Below are 9,624 nucleotides of genomic sequence, written 5' to 3'. Positions count from 1 at the left end.
TCGAGCTGAGGGAGGCGGGGATTGGCTTGAGCCGGGCGGGGCGCGGGTATCGGGCCGCGACAGGCCGAAGTCACGTGGCGGCCGGCGGCGGGGCCCGTGTCCCCTTGCCATTGATAAGCGCTGACTAGACAGCGGAACCTAAGGGTGAGCGGAGCGGTCTTGCACGGAGAGCGCGTAAGCTCGGGGCGAAGCAGGATTTGTGTGGGCGCCGCTGTGCACTGCAGTGGCAAGGCAGAGTTTCTTCGTGAGGGAATTAAAAATTACTCGGCCAACGGCTCAAGGCCGAAAGCACTCGGTATACTGAGGAAGCGGGGTTTGGGTAGTCTGATTCCCTAAACCACCAATAAAATAGCCGAACTTAACGGCACGGTAGGCGCAGTACTAACCGAACGACAGAGTGGTTTCCTAATGGCAGTGAATAAAGGCTGGGGGCAGGGCGCTCTGGAGCGACAGACACGCCTTTCGACCAGTAATCAGGCTAATTTCAGGAAGTAGGCGGGCCCTTTAGCTGAGCGACAGACAGAAAGAGCCAGTGACCGACGTGATGCTTGAACCGCGACCAACCGGGAGGGCGGCTTCTCCCGGAGAGGCGCCGGGAGGCGGGAAGAGGGGAAGTGGGCGGATCTCCGCACACCCCGGCGGAAGAGGCAGATTCAGGAAGCCATTACGCCGCTGGCTGGCAGCGGCCGGGCGGGTCGGTGCTGGGCCCTACGCACTTTGCGTAGCGGGGGGTTCCAAGGGCCTAGTGCTTGGCCTTGAGTCAGCCGGACCTATCCCCTGTAGGGGGGTGGTGAGGGGCGAGGCTGAGGAAAGAGAACGGAGACTGGGGGGATTGAAGGGATCATAATTTATTTTAAAAGAGGGGCGGGGAGAGGCCATGGCCGTCCCAGCCAAGAAGAGGAAGATGAACTTCTCTGAGCGGGAGGTGGAGATCATCGTGGAGGAGCTGGAGCTGAAGAAGCACCTGCTGGTGAACCACTTCAACGCCGGGGTCCCTCTGGCCGCCAAGAGCGCGGCCTGGCACGGCATCCTGAGAAGGGTCAACGCCGTGGCCACCTGCCGCAGGGAGCTGCCAGAGGTCAAGAAGAAGTGGTCCGACCTCAAGACCGAGGTCCGTCGCAAGGTGGCCCAGGTGCGGGCCGCCGTGGAGGGGGGCGAGGCCCCAGGGCCCGCTGAGGAGGATGGAGCTGGCGGGCCTGGGCCAGGCGGCGGCGGCGGCGGCCCAGCTGTGGCCCCCGTACTGCTGACCCCCATGCAGCAACGCATCTGCAACCTGCTGGGCGAGGCCACCATCATCAGCCTGCCCAGTGCCACGGAGATCCACCCTGTGGCCCTCGGACCCACAGCCACTGCAGCTGCAGCCACGGTCACCCTGACACAGAGTGAGTGACCTCTCCTGCCCAGCCATCATGCATAAATGGGACGGGCCGGCAAGCTCTGGGGTGGCCTGGGGAAGGTTGGCTGCCACGGGTCGAAGGTCAGCTGGGGGCCTTGGAAGACCACAGGGCTTCCAAGAGTGCCCCAGACAGAAGTGATCTTGTTCTCTCTGGGACTTCCTCAGCACGTGGGCTGGACTTCTGCCGAGCTGGATAGCTCTACCGCTGTTGCCGCCATGTTTGTCCATGACTTAACCTCCACTGGCTGAACTGTGTGGTCCTGAAGACAGAGACCATGTCTGTGTCCCCACAGGGCCTGACACACAGCAGGCAGCCAGAACGTCTTTGTTGAGTGAATAGATGGGAATGTTGATGGCCAAGTGAGACAACGATCCTGGACAAAGACTTTCTGTTTTCAGTGCGGCAAACCTTCATTAGGTTCTGCTCGGGAACCTCATGGTTCCTGGTGCTAATCTCACTCATTCATCTAGCATTAGCGTCTATTCTGTGCCAAACCCTGGGCTGAGCACTGGGATTACCAAGGTGTCTAAACGATAGGCCAATTATGTTCTAATAGGACAGATGAGACACATATGGGGGGCCCAAAAAGCCCAAACTTTATTTATAAAACTTGTGTATGTATTCTTATATGTTTAAACTTTGGTCACCTTCAAAGGACTCTCCGTTTGATGCAATACACCTGTCAAGATGCTTTTTCCACTGCTCAAAACAGTTTTTGAACTTGTCGATTTTGATGCCGTTGAGTGCTTCTGCTGTTTTTTGTTTCATCTCTTCCACATTGGCAAAATGTTTCCCTTTGAGGACTTTTTCATTCAGGGAAACAAAAAAAAAGTCACTCAGGACAAGATTGGGCGAATAGGGAAGGTGGGGCACGGCGGTCCTGCCAGTTTTGATGAAAAACTGCTGAACACTCAGCATGGTATGGGCAGGTGCGTTGTCATGGTGGAGGAGCCAGTCATCTGTTTGTCACAGCTCTGGATGTTTCTTCCACAAATTGTGACGTAGAGCAACACTAGCTGATCCACTGCAGTCGATGGTTCCTAGAACATGTACTAGTGAGGGAAGCCCGTGCTACAAGGGGCCTGCCCTCCAAAAAGATAATTCCCCTTTTGGGGACCCCTCGCATATGAATACCTTCATTATCATTTGGGAAAACCTAAGACCCCAGAAGAAGATAGGTGCCTTCCTGGTGGGGTGGGGACACTCAGCTGCTGTTGGCATTAAAGGGTGCAGGAGCTTTCTGTCTCCCACACGTATGGAGGCCCCAACAGCCCTTTGAGGGTTCTTAGCTATGAACGACAACAGAACTAACTTCGGTCAGTCAGACTTTTTAGTTCAGAGAAGGGTTTGTGCCGGTGACTTGCCTCTGCTCGCTGTGAACTAGATCAATCCGTGGTTCTTAGTGGGATTTGGGGAACTGGTGTGTGTGTGAGCGTCGGGCCCCTGCAGTGTCGTATTTCCCAAGTATATATTGAGGTGGGAAAGGGAGACAAATACTGGTCTAAGTGAGATGCTTTTCTGGAACGCAAAGTGATTGGGCACTTAAGCTGCCACTGCCCCATTCCTGCCTCCTTTTCTCCTTGGCCACAAGGGACATGGAAGTCAAGAAAGCATCAAGTGGCTGGGCATGGCAGCTCACACCTGTCATCCCAGCACTTGGGGAGGCCGAGGTGGGAGAATTGCTCGAGGCCAGGAGCTTGAGACCAGCCTGGGCAACAAAATAAGACCTCATCTCTACAAAACATTAAAAAAGAAAGAAAGAGAGAAAGCATCCAAGGAGGTAAGACTAGTATGACTGCAAAGAAGTCATGTAGAGTCCCACTCAAGATGCCTGCTGCTTGCTGGCATTTTGGAGAGCATGTGACTGAGGTGACTGTCTTAGCTAGGAGCAGCTCAGTGGAGGGATTATCAGCAACATTGGGCACTGGCACTGGAGAAACCTGGGTTGCTTCTTGGCTCTGCTGAATGAGCTCTGTGGCCTTAGGCAAGTCACCCCACATTTCTATTTCCTCATCTCTGAAAATTAGTACAAAGTGCCTGGCGTGTAGTACCTGCTCTAAAATTTTGCTAGTATTACTTTTTTTTTTTTTTTAGTCAGAGTCTCATTCTGTCACTCGGGCTGGAGTGCAGTGGCACGCTCATGGCTGCCGCAGCCTCAGTCTGCTAGGCTCTGGTGATCCTTCTGCCTCAGCCTTCTAAGTAGCTGGAACTACAGGTGTGTGCCACCTGGTTTATTTTTCGATTTATTGTAGAAACGAGGTCTTGCCAGATTGCCCAGGCTGGTCTCAAACCCCTGAGCTCAGGCAGTCCTCTCGCCTCAGGCTCCCAAAGTGCTGGGATTACAGGCTTGAGCCACTACACCCAGCTGCTTTTTTTTTTTTGAATCAAAGTCTCACTCTGTCACCCAGGCTGGAGTGCAGTGGCACACTCGTGGCTACCACAGCCTTGACCTGCTGGGCTCAGGCAATCCTTCTGCCTCAGGCTTCCAGGTGGCTGGCACTACAGGCACACACCACCATGCCCAGCTTTTTTTTTTCCTAATTATTGTAGAGATGAGGTCTTGCCAAGTTGCTCAGGCTGGTCTTGAACCCTTGGACACAGGCAATCCTCTCGCCTCTGCCCCCCAAGGTTCAGGGATTTCAGGCCTGAGCCACCATGCCCAGTCATATTTTTTTATTTTATTAAAACGAGAGACAGGGTCTTGCTATGTTGGCCAGGCTGGTCTCAAACTCCTCAGCTCAAGCAGTCTTCCCACCTTGGCCTCCCAAAGTGCTGGAATTACAGGTGTGAGCCACTGTGCCCAGTCAGTTTTGCTAGTTTTCTTATTAGCATTTTTGCTTTTGCCAGATCCATGACTGGCCCTTTGGTTTCCAGGTAGATTAAGATTCTTAGATTCTAGATTTTCACATAAATAGCTATTTAACCAGGGGAGGCCAGAATTCCCTGGGAGATCCTCCAGGACAAGGCGTCATGGCCTCCTTCCTACCCACTCGGCCAGCATCTTTCCTTCCAGAAAGTAACCTGCCCTGGCCTCTGTTCTTTCTTCCCTGCAGTACCCACAGAGACCACTTATCACACGCTGGAGGAGGGCGTGGTGGAGTACTGCACAGCCGAGGCCCCCGCGCCTCTGCCGGCCGAGGCCCCCGTGGAGATGATGGCCCAGCACGCGGACGCCTCTGTCAAGCCGCAGGCACTCAAGAGCCGCATCGCCCTCAACTCCGCCAAGCTGATCCAGGAGCAGCGGGTCACCAACCTGCATGTGAAGGAGATCGCCCAGCACCTGGAGCAGCAGAACGACCTGCTACAGATGATCCGCCGCTCACAAGAGGTGCAGGCCTGTGCCCAGGAGCGTCAGGCCCAGGCCATGGAGGGCACCCAGGCCGCCCTGAGTGTCCTCATCCAGGTGCTCCGGCCCGTGATCAAGGATTTCCGCCGCTATCTGCAGAGCCACACGCCCAGCCCTGCCCCTGCCTCCGAGCCCGGACAGGTGACTCAGAACGGGCAGCCAGATGGCATTATCCAGTGAGGGCGGGGTCGAGCTTACTTCTGCCATGATTGGATGACGGCTCTGGGGTCTTGTAAGTGGGTTCCGTGATCTGTCGGCCCCGTGGGCAGCGCCCTCTCTGGGAAACATCTAGGGAGCCCCTGTTCCTGAGAAATCCGGGAGACTGGGAAGAGGCACTGGTGGGGCTCTTGGGACCCAAACTTACTCCCCCGAAATCCAGAAGAATGTTTAGCCGGGGGAGATGTGTGTGTGTGACAGGACATATGTTGTCGTGAGCCAGGGCTTGTGACACGACCCAGACTTGGTCTAAGACAGTGGTAAGGGACAACCTGCTGGGGTCTGTGCTGATCGGCCCTGCCCCGTGACGTCCCTCTGAGTAAGATCGCGACAGTGGTGCTGGCAGTTGGGCAGTAATACCTTCCTCCCTCGAGAGGCGGCGGGACTGAGCCCGAGGGGAAGCCCGCTCTTCTCTGCTCCTGCGCGTGCCTCGTTTCTCAGGGGACGCGGATTACTGCCGTGCTCCCCCCACCCCGCCCGGGCACAGCGCCAGCCCTCGCGAGTGCCCTGGGTTGCCTCTGCACTGTGGCTCCGGAATGCTGTGTGTGTTGAGGATAGCTCAGCCACTCTCTGGTCTTCACAGCATCTCTGGGCAGCCCTCTGGTGGTGTGCCCCAGAGCTCTTGACTCAGGTCAAGCCTTGGCTGGTGTCGGTTTTAGAGAAGGCACGCCATTGTGGAAGCTTGTTGCCCCATGGCCTGGGGGCTCAGGGGGCCTGTGGCTTTTTCCAGAAGGCTTGTTCCAAGCCGGCTCTATTTATTCTGTACCTGAGCCCTTCCTGGGAAGGCTTCCAGGAGGAGGAGGGCAGCCCATTCTCCTTTCCTCTCATACTGAGCATCCCGCCTGGACTCACTCGCCCTGCTGCGGTCAGTGCCTAGTACCTCGTGTTCTGCTGAGACTCCCTCCAGCTGAGCGAACCGGAAGCCACCGTTGGCCCTGAATGGAAGCAGTAGAGGCAAAGCTGGCGTGAGAGGTGGGGCCCTCTGTGTTCCGTGCTGGGGAGGAGCTGGCCGACCCCGGCAAGCTGAAGGAGGTGCTATTCCCTGGCCCGTCGTCACACTTTCTCGTCACACTTTCTCCGCTGAGACATCTGGAAGGATTGGACCCAGAGGGCATTTGTTTCATTTTCGGACTCACCATTGATTACCGAGGCCCTTGCATCTCCCCACAGCATGTCCCAACCTTGCGGTTTTGCTGTCGGCGACTTGGCCTCTCATGACCCATGGTGCCGACTCCAGGCTCCAGATCTCAGCTAAACTAGTGAGGGTGTTGCCCTGCTGGGCACGGACGTGTAGAACTGCTCAGCTCCGCTCTTGCGGTCACAGGGAGATCCCCTGAAGACTGCTAGTAGAAGGTGACTCTGTGCCACCAGCCTCCCTGTGCAGGTTTGGGCACAACGCCAGCTCCCGGGAGGTGGAGAGGGATCGGGCCCAGCAAGAGAGGTGGGCAAGGAAGGAACACTGTTAGCATGGCTGGAAGGCAGCAGCCCCAGCAGCCAGGACGCCCTCACTCCACACAGCCTGACGGCCTCAGCAGGGTAGCTGCAGGGACTCGCAAAGATTTGAGAGCTGGTTTGGTTTTTCTCTGGGTTTGGAAATCTGAGCCAATATTGTGTCTGTTCCACTTGCGGATAAAGAGGCCTGGATTACTTAAACTGACTAGTTCTTTCCAGGTCATACTTTTAAACTAAAGAAATATCACTTTTGTATACACGCATCTCTTTGTGTTTATTGGTTATATTTAGAAAAGAGCGGAGGCTCACAGGTCATATCTGACCCACCACCTATCTGTGTGAGAAACATTTTATTGGCACACAGCTGCATCCATTTATTCCATTCATTTATGAATCCGGCTGTTTTGGTGACACAGCATCAAAGTTTAGTAGTTATGGACAGACATCTGGCCCACGAAACTAGAAGTGTTTACTCAAAAGCATTTACAGGCTGGGTGCGGTGGTTCACACCTGAAATCCCAACACTTTGGGAGACCGAGGTGAGAAGAATGCCGGAACCCAGGAGTCGAGACCAGCCTGGGCAATGGCAAGATGTCGTCTCTACAATCAATCAAAAAATGAGCCTGGGGTGCTGGCACCTGCCTGTAATTCCAGGGACTTGGAAGGCCAAAGCAGAAGAATCATTTGAGCCCAGCAGGTCGAGGCTGCAGTGGTCATGATTGTGCCACTGCACTCCAGCCTGGGCAACAGAGTGAGACCCAGACTCAAAAAACAAAAAAGCATTTACAGTAAAAGTGTGTCTATTTCTGGTTTAGGGCAGTATTTTGGACCCTGTGAGCAAATTTCCTGGACCATTTGTTAAACATACCCAACCTTACCCAAAACCTAGACTAGATTCCTGGAAGGAGACTGCTAAGAACCTGCCTTATAAACAGCTCTCTGAGTGATTCTGATCCTTTCTGAAGGCTAACAGCGTTGGCCTAGAGACTGGAAGACTTCGACTCAGCTGGAATCCAGAGCCTGCCCCAGGGAGGGCTGGTTCTGAGGAGTTTCTGCCGAGCAGTTGAGAGGTCTGCCAAGCAGAGATACTCATTCAAATAAGATCAACCTTCCTTCTGGAGGGATGGAGCTCAGCCTTCTCGGGCATCTTTCTTTATCATTCTCACCAATATTTAAAAACTGACAATTATTAAACTCCGAGGCTGCCCAGGCCTTATAAGCATGATCTCATGACTCCTTGCAACAACCTCAGGAAGTCGGTGCTAAGAATGATCTCAGTTTGTAGATGAAGGCGCTGAACACCAGAGAGCTTAAACAATGTGCCAAGTTGCCCAGGCTGGTCTAGAACCCCTGACACCCCTCTTGCCTCCGCCTCCCAGAGGACTGGGATTACAGGCATATGCCGCTGCTTCCAGTCAACGATTGCTCTTAACTCTAAACTACTCTGACCTTGCTGCCAGCAACATTTGATGTCACAGCCAGGAACAGTGGCTCACACCTGTAATCCCAGAACTTTGGGAGGAGGAGGCAAGAGGATTGTTTGAGCCCAGGAATTCAAGGCCAGCCTGGGCAACATATTAAGACCTTATCTCCACAAAAAAGTCAAAAAATTAGCTGGGAGTGGTGGCACGTGCCTGTAGTCCCAGCTACTCAGGAGACAGGCAGAGGGAATCGCCTGAGCCCAGGAGGTCGAGACTGTGGTGAGCCCAGACGTGCTCCTGCACTCCAGCCTGGATAACAGAGTAAGACCCTGACTCAAAAAAGTAGAAAAAAAAAGATGTGATGTCATCTAGAGATGATTGGAACCTGACCTTAAGGTGTTTCTAGGTCAAGCGAGGCCTAGAACAGCTTGTCTTAGTGTTCTTGGCACTTGAAAGGGAATGTGGTGAACTCCTTTAAATGCTACAGACTGGGTTTATTCAAATTAAGAGGGAAGACAGGCTGGTTTAACAGGATTAAACCTGCTGCAGGTAGATGGCACTGGTGAAGGACTAACACAGATTGGTGTGATTTTTGAGGAGAATCTTTCCTGAAGCATAGAATTTTACGTAAAGAAATCCTCTGCCGGGCGCAGTGGCTCACGCCTGTAATCCCAGCACTTTGGGTGGCAGAAGTGAGAGGATCACCAAAGCACATAGGCTCGAGACCAGCCTGGGCAATTTGGTGAGACCTTGTCTCTACAGTAAATGAAAAAATTAACCGGGTGTGGTGGCCCACGCCTGTAGTTCCAGCTACTTGAAAGGCTGAGGTGGAAGGATCAGCAGAGCCTGGCTGGTAGAGGCTGCAGTAGCCATGAGCATGCCACTGCACTCCAGCCTGGGCAACAGAGTGAGACTCCAACTCAAAAAAAATAAATTTAAAAAATGAAATCCTCCAAGCCATAGAAGCATACTATTTCAAGCATTGAAACCTTTTACTTGTTTTTATTTATTTATTTATTTTTATTTTTTGAGTTGGAGTCTCATTCTGTCGCCCAGACTGGAGTGCAGTGGCACGCTTCCGGCCACCACAGCCTCGACCTGCTGGGCTCTGGCGATCGTTCCGCCTCAGCCTTCCAAGTGGACGGAATTACAGGCATGCACTACCACGCCCGGCTGATTTTTTGATTTATTGTAGAGATGCGGTCTCGCCAAGTTGCCCAGGCGGGTCTCGAACCCATGAGCTCAGGCAATCCACTTACTTCAGCCTTCCAAAGCACGAGATTACAGTCTGAGCCTCCGAGCCCGGCTACTTGTTTTTATTTTTTTGAGACAAGGTCTTGCTCTGTTTCTTAGGCTGGAGTATAGTGCCATGATCATAACTAATGATAGTGTCAAACTCCTGGGCTCAAGCGATCCTCCCACTCCAGGCTCCCAAGTATCTAGGACCACAGGTGTGCACCATTGTGCCTGTCTATTTATTTATTGTAGAGCTGGGAGGAGGAGTCTTGCTATGTTGTCCAGGCTGGTCTGGAACTCCTGACCTTAAGCAATCCTCCTGCCTCAGACTCCCAGAAGTGCTGGGATTACATGTGTGAGCCACCACGCCTGGCCCCTTTTACATTTTAAATGCTTTGAGAGAAGCTTTTCAAAAAGGGCCCAAAAGTAGTGCTGTCACATGCAAAACTCCCAGGCTGGAGACAGAGTCAGACAGGTTTGGGCTCGAGGTGTACCCCCCCCACATATTCACTGTTTCTCTTAACCTTTCTTTCATCCATCTGAAAACTAGGGGTGA

At 53.5% G+C, this 9,624-nt stretch overlaps 1 protein-coding gene across 1 annotated transcript; it reads left to right on the top strand.

Annotated features, from left to right (window-relative positions):
- The first annotated feature begins 663 nt into the window (after nt 1–663).
- Nucleotides 664–4,975, top strand: LOC103255347 (nuclear apoptosis-inducing factor 1). Its single transcript, XM_008053308.1, has 3 exons — nt 664–797; nt 875–1,382; nt 4,451–4,975. The coding sequence occupies exons 2-3, from the start codon at nt 878–880 to the stop codon at nt 4,921–4,923; spliced, it is 978 nt and encodes a 325-aa protein (XP_008051499.1). The 5' UTR covers nt 664–797; nt 875–877; the 3' UTR covers nt 4,924–4,975.
- The last annotated feature ends 4,649 nt before the right edge of the window (nt 4,976–9,624 follow it).

Source organism: Carlito syrichta, unplaced genomic scaffold (assembly GCF_000164805.1).
Source record: "Carlito syrichta isolate Samal-C Ts95f unplaced genomic scaffold, Tarsius_syrichta-2.0.1 Scaffold288046, whole genome shotgun sequence".
Classification (NCBI taxonomy): domain Eukaryota; kingdom Metazoa; phylum Chordata; class Mammalia; order Primates; family Tarsiidae; genus Carlito; species Carlito syrichta.
Note: the sequence above shows the minus strand (reverse complement) of the source record. Positions and strands in the feature narration are given on the sequence as shown.

Coding starts and splice junctions, on each gene's coding strand:
- LOC103255347 (XM_008053308.1), top strand. CDS start 878: ATGGCCGTCCCAGCCAAGAAGAGGAAGATGAACTTCTCTGAGCGGGAG. Junction 1,383..4,450: donor CACGGTCACCCTGACACAGA/GTGAGTGACCTC, acceptor TCTTCCCTGCAG/TACCCACAGAGACCACTTAT.